This window comes from Trachemys scripta, chromosome 2 (assembly GCF_013100865.1).
Source record: "Trachemys scripta elegans isolate TJP31775 chromosome 2, CAS_Tse_1.0, whole genome shotgun sequence".
Taxonomy (NCBI): Eukaryota; Metazoa; Chordata; order Testudines; family Emydidae; genus Trachemys; species Trachemys scripta.
Window position 1 is genome coordinate 140661779 of NC_048299.1, and position 24487 is coordinate 140686265.

The window sequence follows — 24487 nt, forward strand, 5'->3', positions numbered from 1 at the left end:
CGCTGGACTCTTTCCAATTTTTCCACATCCTTCTTGTAGTGTGGGGCCCAAAACTGGACACAGTATTCCAGATGAGGCCTCACCAATGTCGAATAAAGGGGAACGATCATGTTCCTCGATCTGCTGGCAATGCCCCTACTTATACAGCCCAAAATGCCGTTAGCCTTCTTGGCAACAAGAGCACACTGTTGACTCATATCCAGCTTCTCGTCCACTGTGACCCCTAGGTCCTTTTCAGCAGAACTGCTACCTAGCCATTTGGTCCCTAGTCTGTAGCAGTGCATGGGATTCTTCCGTCCTAAGTGCAGGACTCTGCACTTGTCCTTGTTGAACCTCATCAGGTTTTTTTCTGCCCAATCCTCTAATTTGTCTAGGTCCCTCTGTATCCGATCCCTACCCTCTAGTGTATCTACCACGCCTCCTAGTTTAGTGTCATCTGCAAACTTGCTGAGAGTGCAGTCCACACCATCCTCCAGATCATTAATAAAGATATTAAACAAAACCGGCCCCAGGACCGACCCTTGGGGCACTCCACTTGAAACCGGCTGCCAACTAGACATGGAGCCATTGATCACTACCCGTTGAGCCCGACGATCTAGCCAGCTTTCTATCCACCTTACAGTCCATTCATCCAGCCCATACTTCTTTAACTTGGCGGCAAGAATACTGTGGGAGACCGTATCAAAAGCTTTGCTAAAGTCAAGGAATAACACATCCACTGCTTTCCCCTCATCCACAGAGCCAGTTATCTCATCATAGAAGGCAATTAGGTTAGTCAGGCACGACTTTCCCTTCGTGAATCCATGCTGACTGTTCCTGATCACTTTCCTTTCCTCTAAATGTTTTATAATTGATTCCTTGAGGACCTGCTCCATAATTTTTCCAGGGACTGAGGTGAGGCTGACTGGCCTGTAGTTCCCCGGATCCTCCTTCTTCCCTTTTTTAAAGATGGGCACTACATTAGCCTTTTTCCAGTCATCTGGGACCTCCCCCGATCGCCATGAGTTTTCAAAAATAATGGCTAATGGCTCTGCAATCTCACCCGCCAACTCCTTTAGCACCCTCGGATGCAGCGCATCCGGCCCCATGGACTTGTGCACGTCCAGTTTTTCTAAATAGTCCCGAACCACTTCTTTCTCCACAGAGGGCTGGTCACCTTCTCCCCATGCTGTACTGCCCAGTGCAGCAATCTGGGAGCTGACCTTGTGCGTGAAGACAGAGGCAAAAAAATCATTGAGTACATTAGCTTTTTCCACATCCTCGGTCACTAGGTTGCCTCCCTCATTCAGTAAGGGGCCCACACTTTCCTTGATTTTCTTCTTGTTGCTAACATACCTGAAGAAACCCTTCTTGTTACTCTTAACATCTCTTGCTAACTGCAACTCCAAGTGTGATTTGGCCTTCCTGATTTCAGAAGCTTCAGAGAGATTCTTAGCAGGTCCCTGGTGCTTTGCTGTTAGTCTGTACCTGCTCAGGGGGGTACGCAGCCCCAGAAGGCAGGGGGAAGAGGTTCCCCTTCGGGGCGGGGGGGAGAAGGGGGGAAACCAGGCATGGCTCTAATGCTTCCTTTGGCCTGGGCACTGGCTGTAGAGCTCCCCCGCACTTTGCCGCCCCCTCTCCCCCACACCCTGGGACACCACCCCTGCCCAATGCTCCCCCACCCAGCGCCCAGGCCAGGGCACTCCTCACCACTCTTCTCTGTCCACACGTGCAGCTCTCGGGCCAGCTCGGGCACCACCAGGAAGGTGCGCCAGCCCTGCCTCTTCTTGGACTTGAGGATGTCCCCGAAGATGTGGTCCCCGATGTAGAGGATGTCCTTGCCCTTCACCCCCAAGAGGTCACACACCATGTCCGAGGAGCCTGGGGTGAGAGGACCGGAAATCAGCGCCTGAGGGCACACTCTGCCCCCAGGAGACCATGTGCTGGGGGAAGGTCCCAGCAGGATTTCTGGGGGCCGGCAGAGCAGCTAGAGGCCCTGGGCCAGGGGGCAGGTGGGGCACAAGGCATTACCTCCAGAATAGACAGCGCAGTGCTGGAGGGGTCCGGTGTAGGTCCCGATACGCAGCTTCCCCGTGTCCTGGAAGTAAAGGCAGGGTGTTATACTGGGCAGACAGCGAGGAATCATGCACAGGGGGCGGGATTCTTGAGCACATGGGGCCCACTCGGCAGGTCCGGGGGTCCCCAGATAAGGGAGGGTCAGGGCCATGCACCCTGCTGGCTGATCCAGGGAGCGGGTGAGGAGCGTGCTGCGTGAGATCCAGTCCAACACCACTCAATGACTCAGACAATGGCTGCTGGGTGGAAGGGACGGAGAAAGCAGCCCTCAGGGAGTGGTTGGCAGGACCAGGATGGAGACAGAGGCCTTTGCTGCACCCCATGCATGGCAGAAGCCAGCTAGTGCAGGAAGGGCACTAAGACGAGGGCTGGAAGTGCCCACAGCAGAGCACAAGCCATTTCCAACCCATCCAACGCACCGCGTGCTGGGTGGCCCCAGCCTAACCAGCCAGCACATGGAATTCCAGCTCCAGTGCCCGGCTGGCTAATCCATGGGCACGACTAACATTTGCAGCTATGCCAGCTAATCTCATGCTTCAGGGCACAGAAACTGACCCCTTCCAGAGGTCAGGCAAGTGCCACCCACTTTCCACAGTGATCAGTAGGGTGGTCTCTTTGCCTCTGGAACAGCAGAACCAGGATTGTGGGGTAACCAGACCCATGCTCTGCTCCAGTCTTGCACTGCCAGCAGGCCCTGTCTGGCTTTCCGGGGAAGTCACTACAGTGGGGGCCCTACCGTGTTGACCTGCCGCAGGACGGTCCCCTCGGCGAAGAAGAGTGGCTTGCGCGTGTCCACGACAATCAGGTCAAAATAGGAGCGCCATGGGCGCTGGACCTGCAGGGAGACACCAGGTCAGGGGCCCGGCGGACGCACCCTTCAAAGTCGCAGCTCAGGCTGCTCCCAGGTCTGGGCCCACTAGGTCAGAGACAGACTTCCCACCCCACATCGCTAGCACTCGGTTTTCCTGCAGCCAATCCCAGCCTTGCAACCAGTGTCCAGGAGCAGCGGTCAGATACTACGGTGATGGCCAGATCTCCCAGTCCACCTCGAGAGCCACAGCCCAGGAGCCATCCTCCCTCCCCCACAGTTCCCCCTTGGGGTTCGTCCAGACTCACCTTGTCTCCCGGGTCCAAGGTGAACAAGTACGTCATTATCGCCTGCCAAAGACACAAGCGTGGAGTTGGCATCAGCTGCGCTGGCACAAGACGCTCTGCTTAGGGGCAGCGGATGAACAGCACTCAGAATACATGCACTGAAAGCCGGGCTGGCTGATGGGGGCCCGGGCTCTCCCAAGGGAGTGGGGAGCCGCGCAGCAAGTGCTGTGATCACACAAAGGCTGCCCAGCCTGGCACCAACCCCACACAGGGGGCCCTGGATACATCTCACTTACTGCCCCCAGGCCTTGAGTCTAGCTCTGTCCTGCACAGCATGGGGTGCAGGTCCTTTGCTGGGATCACGGAGCATCTCGCACTTGGGGACCCTCGGTCTCTCCTGTTCTCTGCCGGTGGCTCTCCACAGCTGGCTCTCCTGAAACGCTTTGGGCTAATGCTGGTCACTGGCTTGGAGACGGGTCTGCGCTATACAGAGGGCTGTCCCTTCCACTCTGACTCAGAGACAGGCGTGGCTGCTGGGAGCCACTTTCTGATTTTTAAAGCAGTGTGGCTCTTAATTCGGGCCAGGCCAAGCCCCAGAGCACCCCCCATGGTGAAACCGGGCCGCATGGGCTGGGAGCTAGCGACCCAGAGACAACCACAGGGCCCCATCCCCTTTCTGTTTATTGCAGGCGAGCCCTGATGCTATCTGACAAGGGAGACAACGCAGCCCCCCCAACATACCCCCAGGGGAACCACCTTTGTCAGGCGCTCCCCCCCCCGCCCCGTGCATGTATTTCAGCTTGGGTGCTCAAGGTGCCCCCCACCAGCAGAGAGTGCTGCAGACCCACAGGTGGGGCAGCAAGGCGGGGCAAACGGCTTTGGCTCAGGCTGAGAGCACAGGCCACACCAGCTCCCGGGGGCCCTGGGGGAGGGCTGGGTACTCACATCTGTGTAGTTGTAATCGCTGTTGGTGGCCAGGAAAACCTTCCCCGCTTCCTTCATGCGGCTCAGCAGCAGGGGCACACGGGGCTGCGCAGAACGAGATCCATGCAAGGGGCTGGCTTTGCAGGCCCGGGCAAGGGGGCAATGGTGCCCCACTGGGGCTGGGTCCTAGGACCAGCACTAGCTGGGGGAGTTTCAGCAGATGAGGCCTGCGTCCACAGAGCTGGGGAGCAGGGTTCCTGGCCCGGCTGGCTCACCACTGGGTAATGCAGTAACCTGGGAAGGGCAGCTGGGCGGGGAGGGGTGTCGTCGGCCAGGGTGCCCCCACTCACACAGTAGGGGGATGGTTTTGCTCAAACACCCCCCCCCCACACACACACACACTGCAGGAAGGAAGCCTGAGAGAGAGCTCAATGTGGGAAGGGAGGGAGCCAGTCTGGTCCCAGGGGGCTGGGGGAGCAGGACAAGTTTGGGAACCATGTTGGCCATAGAGCCCAGGGGAGGGGATGCCCAGGAAGGATGCATGGAGGCCGTGTTGACCCTGCAGGGCATGGGTGTTATGCCCCTCTAGGCCCGTTTGGGGGGTGGAGCGCAGCCATTCCAAGTCGGGGATGCAACACTCACGTCTTTCACCACGAACTTCTCCAAGTTCTCCAGCGTCTTCTCCTTCAGGCAGCCCTGGGCAAGCGCGGGGAGAGGGAGCGGGTCACAATCGCTGCCATCTGCCCCCGTGGGGCGCTTGCCCCCTTCCCCTGCCCATGTGGCGTGGGGGACTCTTCTTATGCCAGGAAATGGACCGAGGCCCCCAACTCCAACTTCGTGCCCCCCCCCCCCCCCCCACACCCACCCCCCGGTGCCCCCACAGCAGCACCCGGATGGCAGTGCTGTGGAGCCACGCCTGGCTGGGCCACATCACAGCCCATCACACACTGTGTCGCAGCACGGGCGCTGAGGCCCAGGAGTGTTAGCCCCTCCCTCCGCGCCCTGGGGCACTGCCCAGTGCCCCATGCTGCAGGACAGAACCAGCCCCCATTGTACGGTGTAGGCCCATGCCCTCAGGAGGAGCACAACTTCACGGGAGAGAGGACAGCACCTGGAGCCCCCTCACTGGGGCAGGCATGTGCTCCCAGCCGGCATCTGATCACCCAGCTAGTCCCTTCCAGTCAGTGCTTCATTTGTAATGAAAGCGGGGCCGGGGCTCCGGACTGCCACAAATAAAGCCCTGGTTCCGATGCGGTAACTCACCTTGCTCATTTGGGGCCGGAACTCCACACTTGCCACTCCTGACACACGGTGCAGGGCAACGGGCTGAACCGGGCTACGCCCAAACCCACAGCTGGAGCCCATGGACCAGAGGCAGCAGCCCGGCCAGGTGAGCCAGACGGGCACCTCCCCATGGCTGAGCCGGTCCCATCAGGGAATCACCTCCCCTGGCAAAGCCATTGGGAGCCCCCTCGAACCGGCCCCATCTGCACAGGGAGCAGAGTGTCCTGGGGGAGGGGGGGGGGGCGCTGCTGGTGGGGTCTGTGCATCCTGGGGCCCAACCTGTCCATTAGGGGTGGGATCACACAGCTGAGCTGCCAGCTTTCCTGGGCTGGGTGTCAGCCTCCCATGCGGGCACGCAGTGCCTCTGACTTGGCTCAGGTGGGCTCCAGCATCCTCTGCACAAACACCGGCAAGCCCCACGCTGCCTGGGGCACTGTCTGGATTGGAGATCATGTCCTGGTGTCACCAAGATAAAACTTCATGTCACCCACACACACCCCAGCTACAGACGGGAGCAAGCAGGTGTAGCCCACGGCAGTAACTTGCCATGTTACATTGGCTAAGCCTGCTTGGAACCGGTTATGGTGGGTTTACACTGGGATTTTAAACTGATTTCAGTGCAAGCTTCCCAATGCAGACCAGGCTTCCCAGCCCACTGAGGGGTTCCCAGGCAGCGACCGACCGAGAGATGCACATGGTCCATGGCCTCCCGCACGTCCTGGAAGATGCTGCAGAATGACATGAAGAGGTTGCCGTGTTTGTAGCCTGTGTCACAGCTGGGAAAGCGAGGAGAGAAAATGGTCAGTGGGTAAAGGAGAGGGGCACTGGGCTGGGGGACTTTGAGTGGGGCAGGGGGAGGTGCAGCTGGGATGGCAGCCTGAGCCAAGGCACGCCTAGACACCCCAGGGAAGGGGGAGGAATTGCTGCCCCAGGCCCCCCAGACAGCAAAATGCTTCTTCCCCCCCACACCCAGCAAAGGGAAACCCAGGGCTGGTGTGTGCCCCTGCCAGGCCCCAGAGCAGCCAGGCACTTCCCACAGCAGCCCCGGGGGTTGGGAGTTTGGGGGGCTCATCTCAGACACAGGCACCCAGGCAGGCCGGAGTCTCAGTGGGAGAAGATTGGGCTGTCTGTCGGGCAGGGGGGAAGCAGGGTGGCATGACAGCTTGCCCACTGGCCATCTGGCATCTGCTACTGCCAGGCCCCAGGGCTCTCGCTCTGGCAATCAGCAGGGATGTTGAACCTCCCAAACCTGCCAGCCTCCCCGGCCCCGGGGACCCCCTCCCGAGTCCCAAGGAAAGCTCCACTCAGAGCCAAACCCAGCCAGGCTTTGGCAGAGCGTCTGGACCTTTCCCAGCCTGCTGCGGAGATGGCAGGACCCAGTCGGGCTGCTGAGCGCAGGGATTAGCAGGATGCTCCCCCCCCACACACACATACACACACACTCCTCAAATCCTCAGCGTGCCGCGAGGCAGGGGCTCTCACTTGACGTATCTGGAGCAGTTGGTAAAGAAATCCACCAGGCAGGCATAGAGATAGGTCTCTGCCAAGGGAAAGGGAGGGCAGGTCAGCAAGGCAGCTGGCTCAGACAGCAGGCTCTGGGAGAGGGGCCCTGGGAGCTGTGGGTGCAGCCCAGCCACTAGCCTAGGACATGGGTTCAAGCCCTGCTCTGCCACAGACCCCCCTGGGCCAGTCACTTAGCCTCTCTGGGCCTCCGATCCCAGCTGTCACCTGCATGGCCCTGGCACAATCGGGGGTGGTAAACGCATTCGGGTGAGATGCTCAGATACTGGAGGGCAGACAGGTACCAGAGAGAGGCGGGGATCCTGGTGAGTGAGGGGGGCCCAGGGGAAATGGGGGGTGAATTTTACAGCAGGGCTGCCCCCTGCACATGGCGGGAGGCCTTAGCCCTGCATACCTGTGAGGTTGAAGAGCGTGTTGAGAATGTGAAATCGCTTCATATCGTCCCGCTGAATGAACTTGTTGGGGTAATAATTCCAGATCTCAGCCCTGGAGGGGGAGACAAACCCATGTGAGGGACTGCGGGGGGGCACTGGCTGAGTGAGGGCCAGGGCGGAGCTGCCAGAGAGGGCAGATGCTGTAGAGCAGAGGCAGAGCTCAGCTGTGATGAATCCTACAGGGATTTTCCTACAGAGTCTGCTGGACACAGACAACCCTGGGGTTCTCTCTAGCTTCCAGCCTGCAATACCCAGTGTTACCACAAGCTGGCACCCTAAGCCAGGCCTCCTGCCCTGCATAGGCCAGCTCCCGGGTGGCTGGAGTAGGTGTGTTCTGCACACACAGAGCACCGCGAAGAGCCAGCTGCAGCCCCCTAAGCCACGCGCTTGTCTGCACAGTCCCGTGCAACATCCCAGCAGCACCCACAGCAGGGAGCCAGCCAGCCTGCAATGCCCACCAGCTCCCCGCAAGGAGCCCAGCGGTCACAGGACAAGAGCACTGATTGGCTGCTGCTGCACGGCAAAGAGAACAAAAACTATGTTATAAATCAGGGGTGGGCAAACTATGCCCCGCAGGCCACATCTGGCTCACTAGCCGATTTAACCCAGCCCCGGAGCTCCAGTTGGGGAGCAGGGTCTGGGGCTTGCCCCGCTCCCGCGCTCCAGACAGGGAGCGGGGCATGTCCCCCCTATGGCTCCTACGTTTAGGGGCAGCCAGGAGGCTCCATGCACTGCCCCGTCTGCAGGAACCGTCCCCGCAGCTCCCATTGGCCAGGAACTGTGGCAAATGGGAGCTGCAGGGGCAGAACCTGTGCACGGGGCTGCACGCAGAGCCGCCTGGCCATGCCAGAGCTGGAGGGGAGACATGCTGCTGCTGCCGGAAGCTGCTTGAGGTAAGCGCCGCCCAAAGCCTGCACCCCTGACCCCTCCTGTGCCCCTGCCCCATCCCTGATCCCCCTCCTCCACCCTAAACCCCCTAAGCCCTACCCCAGAACCTGCACCTCCAGCTGAAGCCCTCACCCCCTCCACACACCCCAACCCTCTGCCCCAGCCCAGAGCCCCAGCCTGCACCCTGAACTCCTCTTTTCTGGCCCCACCCCAGAGCCCTCACCCCCTCTGAACCCCAACGTCGTGAGCATTCATGTCCCACCATACAATTTCCATACCCAGGTGTGGCCCTCAGGCCAAAAAGTTTGCCCACCCCTGCTATAAAGCATGACAATGGGACACCCCCCTGCACCCTAATCAATGCTGACAGCACCCCCCCCGCCCCATTGACACTGACACTGTGCCCCCCACCAGCTGACGGGATGCCCCAGGATGATCAGTGAGGGCACGCAGGGCTGCACTTATTTATACGCTACAATACAGGGCATTCGCTGGCCACTTTCCCACCAAAGGACCCACCGCCCCGAATCCTACTTGCCTCTGGTCTGATTCTCGACCTGCTCCCTGCCCTGTGGGGGACCAGCACTTCTGCCCCCATCCAGAGATCTAGCCCCATGGCAGGCCAGGCTCAGACAGGCCCCTGAGATGATGCTCCCCGGCTGGGCCTTTTGTCCCGAGCTGCACTGCCCAAACCTCGGGAGTTTTCCAGATAAACCCAGCGCAACCTGAGTCCCTTGGCATGAGGCTTCCTCCCTTTCCAGGAAGGGGACGACCTTCCCCATGCCCTTCCCTGGAATGTCTCCCCCGAGCGCCCAGGGCAATATACACCACATTCCTACATGTTTCCCTAAATCTCCTGCATGTTTCCACTGCCCCCCAAAGCCAGTGGCTCAGCTGTGCTCACAGCTGCCCAGTCACTCAGGCCGTGGGGATGGAAGGTAACAATTGCCCCGGCCCAGCGTCTGGTTGGAAAGAAAACACGCTGGCTAAAACTATCCCCTGCCTGGCAAGCAATGGAACTGCTGGTCCCGTTGTGCCCAGCTGCTGCACCACCCCAGGCCCCATGCCTGGGCAGAGACAGCTCCTTGTGGGGCACAGCCCCCCATCTGGGAGCATGCGGCTCTCCCCCACTCTGCCCCAGTGCTTCCCAATGCAGCCACAAGGGAGCTGATGGCACAGCCATCTCCTCGCGGAAGCAGAGATGGCCATGCCAGGCGACAGGCAAAGAATATCAGGGTTGGAAGGGACCTCAGGAGGTATCTAGTCCAACCCCCTGCTCAAAGCTGTGACCAAGGGCAGGGCAGAGCCAGGCCCCTCAGATCTCCCCTCTCCAGTGCAAGAGGTGTTCTGGGGCAGGGGAGCAAGGGTGGACTGGGGCCAGTCCTATGCCCTGATGTGCCCCCAGTGCCAGCCTCAGCACTGGGGTGAATTTGCCCCTTGGCGAGTAGCCTCAGCCTGTCCCACCTCCCCTTGCGGTTCAGGAACAGCTCCTCCAGGGATGAGTGCCAGGCTGCGGGGGAGGCGCAACCCTGGGACGCTGGACAATGCCGTGTTTATAAAGAAGATGAAGTGCTGGGCCGGCAGCAGGCTGGTGTTGTCGCACTTTATTTAGAACCATGACAGCAGCCTAGAGACATCCCTCCGCCCCAACCTGGCTCCCCCCCTACCTCCAGGGAGCAATGTGGAGGCTTCATTATGCCCAGGATCAGAGCACTGGCAGCAACCCCAGAAGCGCAAGGATGGCCCCCTGGTTAGGGGCTGGCCTGGGAGATGAGGCAAAGTCACTTGGGTGCTCTGTGCCTCAGTTTCCCCTCTGTCCAATGGGGAGAACAGCCCTGCCCTGCCTCCCAGGGCTGGGTGAGGATAAATGCATTAAAGACTGTGCGGTGTTCAGAGGCCAAGGTGATGAGGAAATACCTTCACTAGGTTTTGTATAGCAGGGTCCCCCTCCAGTTGCCCTGCAAGGGGAAGGACTTGGGGGTGGGCCTAGCATCTCCGGAGAGGTCAGAGCAGGCGGGTTTTTCAGGGACGTGATCCATTGCAGCCCACAGTACCTGAGTCAGACCTTTCCAGCATAGTCAGTGCCAGACTCAGGGGCAAGCCCCACTCCGTGACTCAAGGGCAACTTGGAGACTGACCCCTGCAAGGCCCTTTCTCCTCTCCCCCAAAGCACCAAACTAGGGAGCCAGCTCCAGGGTCCTCCATGCCCACCTCAATGCCACCCGCCCTGCTGTCCCCCACCCCCTCCAACGCAGGAGCAACAGAGACAAGGGCAAGGAGCGAACAAACCACCTGGGGGCAACAGGTACATTTGGTTCCCAGCCCCCTCCCTGGGCAGGGCTAATTCCTGGCACTTGTAGGGCCCTGCTGTGCAGCCAGGCCTGGTACCCACCAGCAGACACTGGGCAGTGCAGGCTGGGAGCAAGAGAACCTGAGAACCCAAAGGTCTGTCTGTGCCCAGCAGCCTCCGTCATGCGGCTCCTGGGAGGGGAGAGGAGGCCAAATGCTGCTGTCTTGACAGTGCCCCTGGTCTCACTCCAGCTCCTAGACATGCAGTGAGTGCTGGGTCGTCCCTCATTGCCCTCCCCTGCCGCCCAGCCTTCCCTTAACTGCAGGGCATGCGCGCTAATCCCTCAGCACCCACGGGCAGAGCGGGTGGCAGGACTGAGCAGCTGCCTTAGGAGCCTGGCCAGGAATAGCTCTTATCCAGCAGGGACCTGGCCTAGCGCATCAGGACGATTCAGCCCTGGGATCAAGTGTCCACAATAGGAGGAAACCTAATAGGGGCCATTGCAAGGCAGACACCTCTGGATAGTGCAGGGGTCGTGGGGAGGGAGTTGGTGGGTGGCAGTGGAGGGTACACAGAGCCTGAGGCTACACTGGCAATGCCAAGGGGCCAAATGCCCTCTCCACCCCACAGGTCACTATGCCCAGCAGGCACTCAGCCCTCAGCAGGATCAGGGCCCAGTCTGCTGGCTTCCACTGGACTCAAGGGGAGTGAGGAGGTCAGAGGAGCCCGGGGTTCCGATGGGATAGGGAGACACAGGAGGGAAACACTGCCAAGTATGGACTCATGGACTCAGCACGGGAAGAGCTCCGCCAGCCCCTGACAGTGGGGGGTTGTGCCAGAGTCTCCCGGGGCTCCTGCCCCACCCCAGGGCTGTGCCGGCAAGAGGAGCAGCGAAGGCACCTACCCATTGAGGAAGCGGAAGCCGTGGGCGCAGACCAGCAGGTTCCCATGAGAGTCAACCTTCAGCAGGTTCCCATACTGAGTGTCAAACACCAAGCCCCTGCAGGGGGGAGAGGAGAGTGTCTGGGGGTGTGGGGAGCCCCGTTCAGAGAACAACCAGCTCTAGGAGCTGCTCTAACCTCCCGGCACCAGCCCGCCGACCCTCCACGCAGGGGAATTGAGTCCCAGCAGCGGAGCTGCGTCCGAAGCAGGGTGGTGGGCTCTGCTGGTGTGGCAGCGTCTGAGCGGCAGGGCCTTGGGTTCCAAAGCACTGTGACCTGTGGCGGGGGAGGGGGCAATGCCAGCCCCCCCTTGCCCATCCCTCGTCACGTGGTGGCTTGACTGACTCCACAGGCCTCAGGAAACCACTCAGGCCCTTGGCTGAACGGCACCACCAAAACTGCATCTTCTGTCCGCATTGGTGTCAGCCCACTAGTGTCACTGGGTTTACACCTGGGCCTCCAGGGCCCAACCCATCGTGTCCTGCACCTTGTGTTTACACCTGGGCATGGGGGTGCCAACTTGGAATGGCAGCAACAGGCCCCTGCTTGGCATGGGGGTAAGTGACAAGGCAGGGTGGCAACGGACAGGGCCCAAGCGCCCTGGGAACAATGGAGGTTCCCCCATCTCCCCATGACGAACAAGGGAACCCCCCCCCCTCCCCGACTGGAGCTCCCGGGCGCTGAGCAACGCAGCCCCTGACCATTCACTCCAGAGGACAATACCCAGGGAGCCCGGCTTGACTCTCAGATCCAAGGGGGGCAAATAGCCACTAAGTGGTGTAAACCAAACCCCTTTGAACTGGGGGTGTTCAGACACCACGAACCTGGTGCACTGGGGAAGGAGGGGCACTTTAAAGCATCACTGCCCCCCCCCCAGCAGTCAGTGGAGCTCGCTAGGGGACAGCCCAGAGCGGCTGTGGGGGGCAGCGCTCACCTGGTGGGGAAGGTCGGGTCATACTGGTACTTCAGGATCTCGTGGGGGTACCCAATGGAGACCAGCCAGTCCAGCAGCAGCTCACAGGCCAACTCCTCGTAGTCTGGGGACTTGTATACTGCGGGCGGGAGTCGGGGGAGGAGAAGAGGCGCACAACCCAGAGCTCTAGCAGCTGGCACGGGGAACCCTCTCCCCAAAACAAGGGATTAGGGCCCAGGGCTGCCTCCCCCAAAGACCCCAGGCTGTAGCGACACCCAGGGGCAGGGGGTTACAGCTGGGATCCCAGTTCGCCCACTAGCATTGGTATGCTGCAGACAGCGTAACCGGCATGAGCCCCGCTAGGGCAGGCAAATGGAATCTGCCTTTGGAATGTGGCAAGCCCCTGGCACTCGCACCCCATCCCCACTGTGGCATGGCCCATATGGGGCCAGCTAGCCGGTATAGGCGAGAGGCAGCCTTAGAACTAACTAGGGTCTAGCCCCTGTTCCCATCCAAGCTGATGGCCAGAACCCGGTGTGAATCCAGAGCTGCGCCGGGGCCGAGGGGAGGGTTACTCCGGATTTCTGGGAACAAGACGGGGGGCTCAGCAAGCAGCCACCACAGACAGTCCTGGGCCCCAGACCAAACTGGGACATGAGGATCAAACTGGGGGAAGCCAGCAGAACTCCCAAACCAGTGGCAAAGTCACCAGGCCAAACTGTTAGGTTCTGGCCTGTATCTGGGATCCCCACAGACCAAACCACGGACCAGGCAGGTTAGCTTGGTGCCTACCCAGAATTCTTCCTGGGCCCATCGACTGGATCCCATGGTGCCACCCAGCTCCTCACAGGCCAGGCCAGAGGTAGGTCCTGCCCTATAGGAACCCCATCCCTCCTCCCGGCCCAGAACTCACTCGCCAGCGTATAGTCCATATCGAAACCAAAGCACCTGATCTTCTCCAGAGCCAGGCTGCGGTTCACAAAGATCCTGGAAGGAAAATGACAGCTCAGGGTGAATGGGGGACAGCCCTGCTTCCCCAGGGCTCTCGCTCTCCAGTTGGCACTGCCCCCCTTTAATACCCACACCCCCCCCCCTGCCACCCCCTCCAGCTCACCCCCCCCCCTTGTTCAAGCAGACCCTGAGAGAACCACAGTTTGCCACTGCCAAAGAGATGTTCCTGCCCCAAGTTCGCCACCCGTCCCACTGGGCTGCATCTCTGGAGGGGAGCTGGGCCGAGGCTTCAAAGGGGAATGCTAGTGAGTGCCCGGTCACGCCAGCGCTGCTCCGGGCAGGCTAGCCCTGGGTTTGCCATCACAGGGACATTAGCTGGGACCTGCATTTGTCCTTCCCTCACCTCCAGCCCAGGGGGATTTAGCTGCTGGTGACTGACCGAGACAGACAGTCTCCTCTCTGCACCCGCCTGCCCATGGCCTGCCAGGATGCTGGGGCCCTGGCCACGCTGGTAACACGGCCATGCCCCACTCAGACCCACCCTATGCTCACGGACTTGCTGCCATGGGCTTGCTGCCATGGGCTCCCCTAGCCTAGTGAGCAGCCAGCCCTTCCCACAGCTCCTGCAGCACAGACAGGCTCTGCTCTTGGGAAGGAACAAGAGCTGGGCAAGGGAACCACCAGCCGGGGGAGCCAGGACTGGCACTGTGGAGGGGGAGCACAGCCCCTTTGGGGAATGCTGGTGTCCGGGAACCCCAGCAGGGTGCAACGCTCCAAAAAAGCTATCATCTGGGGAGGAGCGACTGAACGAGTCCAGCAGAGACATCAAGGATCAAACTCACCACAGAGGGGCCACCTAACCCCAGGGCTGGAGCCTGCCCTGCACCTGGCAGGAGAGCTGGGCAGTTTAGCCCAGCGGGTACAGCACTAGACTGGGGCTCAGGAGACCTATAGATTATTCTTGGCTCTGCCACGGGCCTGCTGGGTGACCTTGGGCAAATCCTGTCACTGCCCCGTGCCTCAGTTTCCCCATCTGTAGGGTGGGAATGCTGCTGCTGGCAATAAGAGCTGGGCGTTGTTATTGAGGCGTAAGATTTCCAAAATAGCTAATGGACTTTGGAGGGCAGGTGCAGCCTTCACTCTTCAGTCCCTTCGAAAACCCAGCGTCAGCGCCCCGGGACAGGGGGACGGTCCAGGGACCCGACATCCACTAGAGCAGCTGCCACCCCAGCCACTGCCCTCGCAAGGAGATGTAGGGGGAGCAGCTGCACGGGGCGCATTTCCTTAGGGCAGGGTAAAGGAGCTGCGTGGGCAGCTGGAATCTGCCCTAGAAACTCAGAGAAGCCCAGGTCCATCAGCCCCCTGGCCCTGGGGCCTCTGGAGTTAACAGCCGGAGCAACTACAGCTTGAGCTAACGAGCCAGGGCTGGACTAGCCTCGAGCTCTGTAGCCAGGCAGAGTGGACCCGCTCAGCAGTGGGACAGGCCATGTCTAGCCCAGCAACAGCCTAATAAATCGGGGGGAGCAGGAATTCCACGAGGAGGTGCAATGAAAGCAAATGTGCTGAGCCCCTAGCCAGTGTGCTGCCTCTGGGGGAGGGGCCCAGCTCCCGCCCTGACCCCAGCAGAGGGAGATGAGGCAGCCCTGGGGTCTGTGCCCCTCACAGCGGCGCCACCCTGGCATCAAACGATTTCCAGGTGGCCCATGGGCAGGCGTTCCCGCTAAAATTTCCTGAGGTGATAAACACCGGCCAGCCGCGGAGAGTGGAAGTGCCTTAAACCTACCAGCTCCCAGCCCTGTTCCCAGTCTCTGGCTCCCAGCAGAGTTGAAGGGAATCAACCAGCTTGTTCATGGGGAGCAGGGTGGCATGAAGAGGCAAGAATCCAGCTGCTCTGAGGAGAAAGGAGGTGGGGGCCCCCTAAATCAGAGCCTCCTGCACCACAAGGTGTTCAGAAGAGACACCCCTCCCCAGAGGCAGCTGCATGAGGACAGGCCCAGGGGCGAGAGGCAACCAAGGCAGCATATCTGGAAGCTGTTGCCAGATCCCAGCTTTCAATGGCTGCTGCCACAGGAGCGTTGCACATCTGGGAGGCACGAACACTCGCGCCACCCTCCTCGCCAGCACAACAGGAGCGGAGCTGCGCTGGGCATTGATGGAAAACAACGGGGGTTGGGGGAGGCTTTCTGCTCACTGTGCAGATTTCCCTCCCCAGCGTGTGGAGGAGGTGTTCACTTTGCATTTGGCTCTGATCTGCAGGAGCAAAGGATCAGACAGAGAGCTGGTGAGTAGTGAGAAGGAGCAGGTCTACTCCATGGAGGGCAGGGTAAGTGCTGCTGATGCCTTTATGGTCAGACATCAATTCTTGGCAAAATCATGGAAAATTTATTAAGGGATACAATCAATAAAGATTAGGCACACAATTAATGCCAATCAACATGGTTTTATGAGAAATAAGTCTTGTGGGCTTTATTTTTTAAACGAGTTCACAGGTTTGGTTGATAAAGGTCACTGTATCGATAGAATAGATTACCTTTGTAAGATATTTAACCAAGTCCCACTTGACATTCTGATATAAACATTTTAGCACCGGAGAGAACCAATGCAGCCCATGTTAAATAGATTAAAAACTGGCTTACTGATAGATCTCAAAAGTAATTGTAAATGGGAAATTGTCTAATGGGGAGGCCATAGGCATCTGCTCTTGGCCCACTGCAATTCAAAATCTTTATCAATGTTCCGGAAGAAGACAATCATGGCTTGTAAAGTTTGCAGAGGACACAAACTGGTGGATCAGTAATTAATGATGGGGACAGATTAAACAGACTGTATACAGATTATACAGGCAGGCATCCGAAGAAGTGGGCTGTAGCCCACGAAAGCTTATGCTCAAATAAATGTGTTAGTCTCTAAGGTGCCACAAGAACACCTCGTTCTTTTTGCTGATACAGACTAACACGGCTGCTACTCTGAAAACAGACTGTTCTGGATCACCTAATAAAATGGGCTCCTTTGAACAACCTTGGTTTTAATATAGCCAAATACAAGGTCATGCACCTCTGAACAAGAACGCAAGTCCAACTGATCTACCAGGACTCCTCCATCCTTTTCAGTGTCACTGCATTACACTCTAAGTGCCTACATGAGAAAAAGATCTGATAGCAGATGGCTCTTTAATCTAGCAGAAAACATCCTAATGAGATTCAAGTGCTGGAAGCTGAAGCTAGATTAATTCAGACTAGAAAAAGCACAAGTTTTTAACAACTTGCCTGTATGCATTCTCCATCACTTGAAGTCTCTGTCTAATGATATGCTCTAGTTCAGACAGAAGTTATAGGTTTGATGCAGGAATTGTTGTGTGATTTCATGGAGAATAGGTCCAGCAATGGCTATTAGCCAGGATGGTGTCCCTAGCCTCTGTTTACCAGAAGCTGGGAATAGAATATCCAGGTTAGAAGGGACCTCAGGAGGTCATCTAGTCCAATCCCCTGCTCCCAGCAGGACCAATCCTCAGACAGATTTTTACCACAGTTCCCTAAATAGCCCCCTCAAGGATTGAGCTCACAACCCTGGGTTTAAGCAGGCCAATGCTCAAACCACTGAGCTATCCCTCCCCTGAGCAACAGGGGATGAATCACTTGATTCCCTGTTCTGTTCATTCCCTCTGGGGCACCTGGCATTGGCCACTATCAGAAGACAGGATACTAGGCTAGATGGACCCTTGGTCTGACCCAGTCTGGCGGTTATTTCCTTGTGCAAGGTTCTCTGGCCTAGGTTATGCAAGAGGCCAGATTCTGGTCCTAGAACCCTACGAATTGTCACTGTTGCTTTCCTGGGCAGACTGGTGTCATAGCTGTGGGAACACAGACCTCACCTCTTCTCTGCCTATGATCCTTCTGGATGTGCAGAAGAGGAGCTGCAGCATTCATCTCTCAATGGCTGGCTTGACAGAGGACTGGCATGTGTAAGTAAGAGGCAGATCTCCTTTCATCTAATGGAAGGTAACCTGTTTGCCTACGTGGCATAGGCCCAATACTGTTCACTGCTCCCAGAGATTCTCCTTGAGCTCAAGCAGTGAGGCTTTTGGAGAAGGAAGGTGCGGCTTATTCTTGCTGTCACTTATTAGCATTGTTTATATTCTGTTAGCACCCATAAGCCCTGGTTATGCACCACAGCCCCACTGCGCCAGGTACTGTACAGACAGAACAAAAGGAAACATTTCATTGTTACAAACATTCATTGTTTTTAAAGTGGATTCCATTGGTTGAGGACACAAAACTGTACAATTTCCAGTGATCGCCTGCTCCCCCATCAGCAGCTTCTGCCTGAGGCCGAGGCCTGAGCTGGCCACTGAGACCCAGCAGTTCCCTGGGCCTGAGAAGGGGCCCTAGCATGGCAGTGCAACCATCACTCGCAGTGGGCTGAATACTGACCTGGGGCCCACCAAACAAGAGCTGAACTGGGCAGCGGGCGCTCCAGGACCCCTCGGGATGAACATGCGCGTAGAAGCGTGGTGACGCAGTTGCTGAGCTAGGCTCTCTGTGGGCAGCGCTGGGACCGGAGGAGCAAACAGGGCCCTGCAGCCCGATGAAAGCCAGTGAGGGCCGTGTGAGACCACAGGGTGTGTGAGGTCGCTCTTCTCAGTCCTGAGCAGCGAGACACCCACTTATGCCAGGAGGGGCTGCCACGGGCATTGCAGGGAGGCAGGATCCTGCCATGAAGCTCATCCCCACCCAGCCAGCTCACCCAAGGCCGCAGATGCTGGTGAGGGGACAGAGGGTGGTGAAACACCCATTGGCTTTAGTAGCATTTGAGGATACAGTGCGGCAGGACTTGGAGGTGCCGAGCCAGTGCCCCGTTCAACAAGGTCCCATGCCACCCTCTGCATGCTGGGAAAAAGAACAAATCCAGAGGTCCCGTGACCCCACTCCCAGCACCCCCCCCCCAGCCAGGGGGAGACACCCTGCACCCCAATCATGCGTCAGAGCCTTGTGTAATCTCCAGGGCTCTCTCTGCAAACAGCTGGGACATGTGATTCATTGAACTCTCTTATCAGCCTCACCCAGCGGCCCGTGCAACAAAGCCAAGGTGATGAAACGGCTGCATACTGCGTCAGAGCAGCATTTCCTTGGCACAGGGGCACAGACCCCAGCCTGCTCAGGATCCCCTATGTACCCCAACCCCCCACACCAACTGGCATAGAAGATGCAGGATTCAGCCTCACAGTCTTTAGCGTTTATCTGAAAGCCCCCGATCCCAGAATCGCAAGACTCAACTTGCATTTAAAAAAGTTTCCAGCTCTCGCCACTGCAAAGAAGAGCTGGGGAATGCAAACCAAGCATGCTCTAAAGGCCAGAAAGCAAAGAAAAAGATCACACAATCTCATGATTTTTTAAGATAATCTCAGGATTCTGGGGGCTAGAGTCATGATTTTTGTCTGTTTTGCATTGGCAGTACTGGAAACATCCCAACATATCGCCCATTAGCTACACGCTGGGGAAGGTCCCCCCACCAACTAGCTGAGGTTTTTATTTCTACAGGGCATTCACTGATGAGTTAGTATATGCAGACTCAGTTCTAGTAACTGGTTTGGAATCCATTCTTTGTCCATGTCTTTCCTCCATCGCAAGCCAAGGTGCTGCAGAACCTCGCATTGCTTTTGCACCAACTGCACAATCATTAACACATTTTGATTTTCTCTCTTTGCAATATGGACAGAGAGCAACATGCACTTGCAACATGTTTGCTTTTGTTGCAAGCACAAACACTTGGCTTCTTCTGGAGACCTCTGCATTGCATTGCAATCGCCTCTGCATTGATTGCAAATCAAGCTGGTCTCTGCCCTTCCCTGGTCTGTCTTTTGGCCTTGGGAAGTGTTTGGAAGGAGATGCAATTCAGTTCTTTTCCATCTGAATGCTTTGCTTGCGGGACACGCTTTTTCATCAGTCTTTGTCACGTTAACACAATCTCTCCCAATAACTTTGTTTTGACCTGGTTATCACTTATGCCTTGGATAATTTGGTCTCATTAGTCCACCTGCTGACTGGGCCATTCCACATGGCTTAGCTTTATTACATAGCTCTGTAACATGATCCTCCACTGTCCTGCCTGGCTGCTGGTTTCTTGCAAAGAACCCATGCCCCTCTCACTCTTTGTAGCCCCTAGAGCAGGAGTGGGCAAACTTTTTGGCCCAAGGACCACATCTGGGTATAGAAATTGTATGGTGGGCCATGAACGCTCACAAAATTGGGGTTGGGGTTCAGGAGGGGGTGAGGGCTCTGGGGTGGGGCCAAAAAAGAGGAGTTCAAGATGTGGGAGGGGGCTCTGGGCTGGTGCAGATGGTTGGGGTGCGGGGGGGGGTGAAGGGTTCAGCTGGGGCTGAGGGGCTTGGGGTGCAGGAGGATACTCCGGGCTGGGACTGAGGGGTTCAGAGGGCAGAAGGGGGATCAGGCTGGGGCAGGGGCACGGGAGGGGGTCAGGGGTGCAGGCTCTGGGCAGCGCTTACCTCAAGCAGCTCCCAGAAGCAGCGTCATGTCCCCACTCCGGCTCTGGCATGGCCAGGCAGCTCTGTGTGCTGCCCCGTGCACAGTCAGCTCCCATTGGCCGCAATTCCTGGCCAATAAGAGCTGCAGGGGTGGCGCCTGTGGATGGGGCAGCACGCAGAGCCCCCTGGCTACTCCTAAACATAGGAGCTGGAGGGGGGACATGCCATTGTTTCTGAGAGCAGTGGTGCATGGAGTGGCCCCCGACCCTGCTCCCCAGCTGGAGCGGGGCAAGCCCCAGACCCTGCTCCCCAGAAGGCACTGGCAGGCTGGATTAAATCAGCTGGCGGGCCGGATGTGGCCCGCGGGGCCGTAGTTTGCCCACCCCTGCCCTAGAGGCTGCCACTGAAATGGAGACCCCACCAGGCTAGGCTCTGTACCTGGCAACGAAGAACAGTCCCTGCACTGAAGCGCTCAGCGTTTTTCACTGATAGTTTCACACACAAACACTGAACGAGAAACCCAACCTGAACGTTACCGCAGGATATTTTGGAGGATTTGAAGAAATGAAGCATTAGCTTTAAACCATTTTCTTAAATACATCGTTTAACGGCCGGATTCACCCACACGGTGCTGCAGGCCAGCACAAAGGAGACAGAACAGTTCAAATAGGTCTCCAGTGGCTTCGTTTCACCAGCGCAGGGCAAAACTGCTGGAGTTTCCACCCCAAATTCCCTCTCCCACTTACACCTCCCTACGCTGCCCTGCACGTGTGTGTTCCCCTTCCCTCTTTCATTCACTATATTCCCCTCCACCCCTCATTCCCCCCCTCAGAGATTTGCTGCAATAGGTAGCTGTGGAAGAGAAATACTTAGGATTACTGGTTGGATTTTGCGGTCCTTTTTTATTAGCTGAGAATGTAGCTGTCAGCAGAGATGAGGGCAGAAAACTTTCAGCAAAACTCCCGGAGAATCGCCCTCTTTCAAACAGCCCCCACCTCCCCATACTCCCCAGAGGAACGAAGCCAGGTTGCGCTCAGAGAGGGCAGCCTCCCATGCAGTCAGGAAGCAAAGGGGAACAGGCAAATTCTGTGTCCAGGGAGGAGGTGCTGTCACTGAGGAGGAAACACTGTGCCCCACACAGAGAACCAGGCTGAATCCCTGCTTTTCTGCACACCCCACTTCCGTCATGCAGTGCTTTTCAATCACAGATCTTGTAGTGGGTCAGAATAGCACCCCCACTCCCATTTTACAGATGGGGAAACTGAGGCACAGAGCAGCAGCAGCCTGAGCAGAGCAGGGAACGGAAACCCAGGTCTCCCATGCCTCAGGCTCACAGGTGAGCCACTGGCCTACATTGTGCCCCTGATTTGGGTGCTGCTAGGCTGACAACTCCTCAGACCCTGCCATGGCGAGCCCTGCCGGGCGCATGGAACCCTTTGGCATCTGTCTGAGCCCTCTAGAGCCCCCTCAGGACATTTCCTTTTGCTCTGGTGCTTTGGGTCTGCTCACTCCCCCCCCCACACACACACACTCTGCTGTCTGTGTTTGATCCTGGAGGAGGGGGGCATTTCTTGGGCATCTAAGGAAGAAAGATCTGGCCTGGAAGAGGCAGCGGTATGGGCACTGGCCCTTTAAGATGGGCAATAGAGGCCAGCATGAGACAATACAAATTATTAGAGCAGAAAAACGCCTTTTGAAATGGGGCGTGCACCATAGAGACGCCCCAGAGGTCTCAGGCAATGGCTGCCTTGGCATCTAGGGTGCCCAAGGGAATTTGTGAGAGATCAGCACCCACCAGCACCAGCTGATGCCCATGGCAGAGCTCCCAGTGACTCAGCGGGAGCAGGCCCCGTGTCTCAGGATGCCCTTGGGGAGCTCAATCCTGGGGAGGGAAGGATTGGATCCCCCTGGTGACAGTCACAGAACTGTCCAATGGACCCAGAGACTGGGTTGTTCTTGGCCCCCGCTTCTTGGAATGGCCCCCAGTCCCCCTACCCCCACCTCCCCCACTCCCAAGATCTGCCCCCTCCCAGATCTCTGCCCAGTAGGCTCAGCTGCACCAGGTGCATCTGCTCTGTCCTCTGATCAGATTGTGGGGCTGGGGCCTTTTAACCCTTCTTCGCTGCACTCAGAGGCAATGCTTTGTACCCAGGCTTATGCCTGCCACATGGGGAGGGCAGGCCCAGCTCTGCCATTGACTCACCAGCCAACCTAGGGCAAATCCTGTGACTCTGTGCCTCAGTTTCCCCATCAATTAAACAGGGATACTGACCCTACTTTAAAGGCCTTGGCAATCTAGGGGCTAGAGGAATTCACAGGTCTCAAGAGGTCACAGATTGGGGAGAGTCTAGATACAGTGGCTACTACGGCATCTCACAGTGATGGGCGCTTTAAAGAATGGAGAGACTTGTTCTCGCTGAGCTGTCCTGACTGGAAGCCCGAGCTGGATGCTCTCACGCTGCACCTTGTGTCATCACTTACACCCAGGGCAAAGGAGGTTAAAATCATTAGCAACAAGTCAGGCAGCATGGCCTAGTGGAGAGAGTGCTGGCCTGGGGCCCAGGTGGCCTGAGGCACAGGTAACCTGGGTTTTATTCCCAGCTCTGCCAACAGCCTCATGCAGTCACTTTCCCTCATGGGGCCTCAGTTTCCCCACCAGCACAACAGGGATAACTATAATGACCTCCATTGTGCCTGGCATAAGTTCACCCCCTCCCCCAGCCCACCCAAGCCAGACACAGCTCCCGACCGCAGCACCCTCAGGGTATTCAGAGAGCTACTGCTCACAATCCACACACTCCCTTGGGTGCTCAGGTCTGGTTACCTAGATCCAGCTCTGAGAGTCCTGGACATTACAGCAGCACCTAGAGACCAACTGAGATCAGGGCCCAGCTGTACCAGAGACAGGCCAGGCACTGGCAGGTCTGGCAGTGCCACCCCACTCTGCTCCTTTGGATTTCAAGGTTTGTTTTAATGAAGCTGGGGGGGGGGGCAGGTTTGCTGGGGAGTCACTAGCCAGCCCCGGAGGGGGGGACGCTCTGCACCGGGGGGGCGGGCAGGCTCCAGCGCCTTCCCCCTCCCCCATGGGACTCCCGCGCAAGGCTCCCGGTTAGTCGGGGCGCCGCGGAGGAGTCGGATGGGGCCAAGCGCCCCTGGCGGGCTGCCGCCGAGCTGGTGAGCGGAGCTTCAGGCGTGCCCCGGGCGCTAGCTCCGAGTTCCCGAGCCAGCGCCGCAGGGGCCCATCCCCGTCGGCTCTGGGCGCCCGGCTCCGCGCTGCTCCTTACCGGTGCTGACAGGCCCTCTTGAGAGCGCGGCCGTCGGCGCCCCCCGGCTCCTTGGCGCTCCGGGGCCCGTCCTGCGGCGGGGCCAGCGCGGCGTCCGGCTCCCCGGCGAGGCTGCCCATGAGCGCGGCCGGTGCAGTGAGCCCTGGCCAGGAGAGCGAGCGAGCGAGCAGCTGGAAGTGGAGCCTTTTATCGCCTGACCGGCTATCGGGCCGGGCCAGCCGCCCCGCCCCGGCCCGTCCGCGGGGCTCGCTGCGGGGTGAGGAGGGGGCTTCCTGCCGGAGACTGCGGGGCTTGGTCACGTCCCAGCGGGGACGGCTCCCCCCCCCCCCACTGTCGCCCGGCGCGCCCTCAGCCCGTGCCCGGCCCCCCCCCCACACACACACACAGTGCCCCTAGGGTGCTCTCCCCAACCCCGTGCCTGACCCAAGCTCACCACCCTCTGGGACTGCCCCCCACTTGCCCATCCTACCCTGGGCTTCCCCTCCCTGCTGCCCACCCTGTGCCCACCTGATGTCCCCTCACCCATCTCACATGCACTCATCAGCCCATCCCCCCCATCCCATGCCCACCTGCTAGCCTGAAGCGCCTCCCATCCCATGCCCACCCGCCAACCCAGGGTGCTCCCCTCCCCCTCACAGTGTAGTTTCAGCAGTTCTTGATCTCAGGTTGGGCCAGGCAGCCCCATCTCTCCCCTCCAGCGAGGGCTGCTTTGCTGTAGTCTCTGGTTTCCCTGTCCTTATGGTACCAACCCAGGTCCCCCTGCAGCCCCAGCCCGGCATGCCTTATCCAGCGCACCGAGCCCCGGAGGTGGGTGGGAGACTGGCCAGGGTACCTCTGTACACACCCCACAGGTCGATGTCTCAAAACTTGCCATCCAGCTGTGGGGTGATAGTAATTTAGCCATCACATAAGACACAACAGAAGAGTGTTTGTCCCAGCTCTGCGGCGCTGCTCATGGGTTTTCAGCGGTGATGGGGGAATGCAAGTCACGGGCACTGCAGCACAAGGGGGGACACTGAGCAGATGGAGGGGCGGTTTCTAACTAAAGCAAGTTGCACTTAAATCTTGTTGACCCTGTTCATAAAGCATTTGAACAGTATCTGGAGCTTGGCATTAGAAGAAGTTCAGAAAAGGGCAACTAAAATGATTAGGGTTTTGGAACGGGTCCCATATGAGGAGAGATTAAAGAGGCTAGGACTTTTCAGCTTGGCAAAGAGACGACTAAGGGGGGATATGATAGAGGTCTATAAAATCATGAGTGGGTGGAGAAAGTGAATAAGGAAAAGTTATTTACTTGTTCCCATAATATAAGAACTAGGGGCCACCAAATGAAATAAACAGGCAGCAGGTTTAAAACAAATAAAAGGAAGTTCTTCTTCACACAGAGCACAGTCAACCTGTGGAACTCCTTGCCTGAGGTGGTTGT

At 58.1% G+C, this 24487-nt stretch overlaps 1 protein-coding gene across 8 annotated transcripts in view; it reads right to left on the bottom strand.

The window, feature by feature from the left end:
- LOC117872815 (cytosolic purine 5'-nucleotidase-like) overlaps positions 1-24487 on the bottom strand; it is a 49481-nt gene that overhangs the window by 13816 nt on the left and 11178 nt on the right. Inside the window, exons 1-14 of one of the 8 annotated variants that reach the window (XM_034761606.1) lie at positions 23062-23201; positions 17168-17485; positions 13259-13332; positions 12367-12484; positions 11396-11491; positions 7274-7365; positions 6841-6898; positions 6041-6134; positions 4717-4770; positions 4096-4179; positions 3172-3213; positions 2792-2890; positions 2011-2077; positions 1690-1860 (exon numbers count right to left, since the gene is read on the bottom strand). In XM_034761606.1, coding sequence (XP_034617497.1) covers positions 1690-1860; positions 2011-2077; positions 2792-2890; positions 3172-3213; positions 4096-4179; positions 4717-4770; positions 6041-6134; positions 6841-6898; positions 7274-7365; positions 11396-11491; positions 12367-12484; positions 13259-13277 — 994 coding nt within the window. In that variant the 5' untranslated portion in view covers positions 13278-13332; positions 17168-17485; positions 23062-23201. Of the gene's footprint in view, positions 1-1689; positions 1861-2010; positions 2078-2791; positions 2891-3171; positions 3214-4095; positions 4180-4716; positions 4771-6040; positions 6135-6840; positions 6899-7273; positions 7366-11395; positions 11492-12366; positions 12485-13258; positions 13333-17167; positions 17486-19798; positions 19828-23061; positions 23283-24487 lie in introns of those variants that run through there. The other 7 variants (XR_004644613.1, XR_004644614.1, XM_034761604.1 and 4 more) reach the window with 7 other exon arrangements.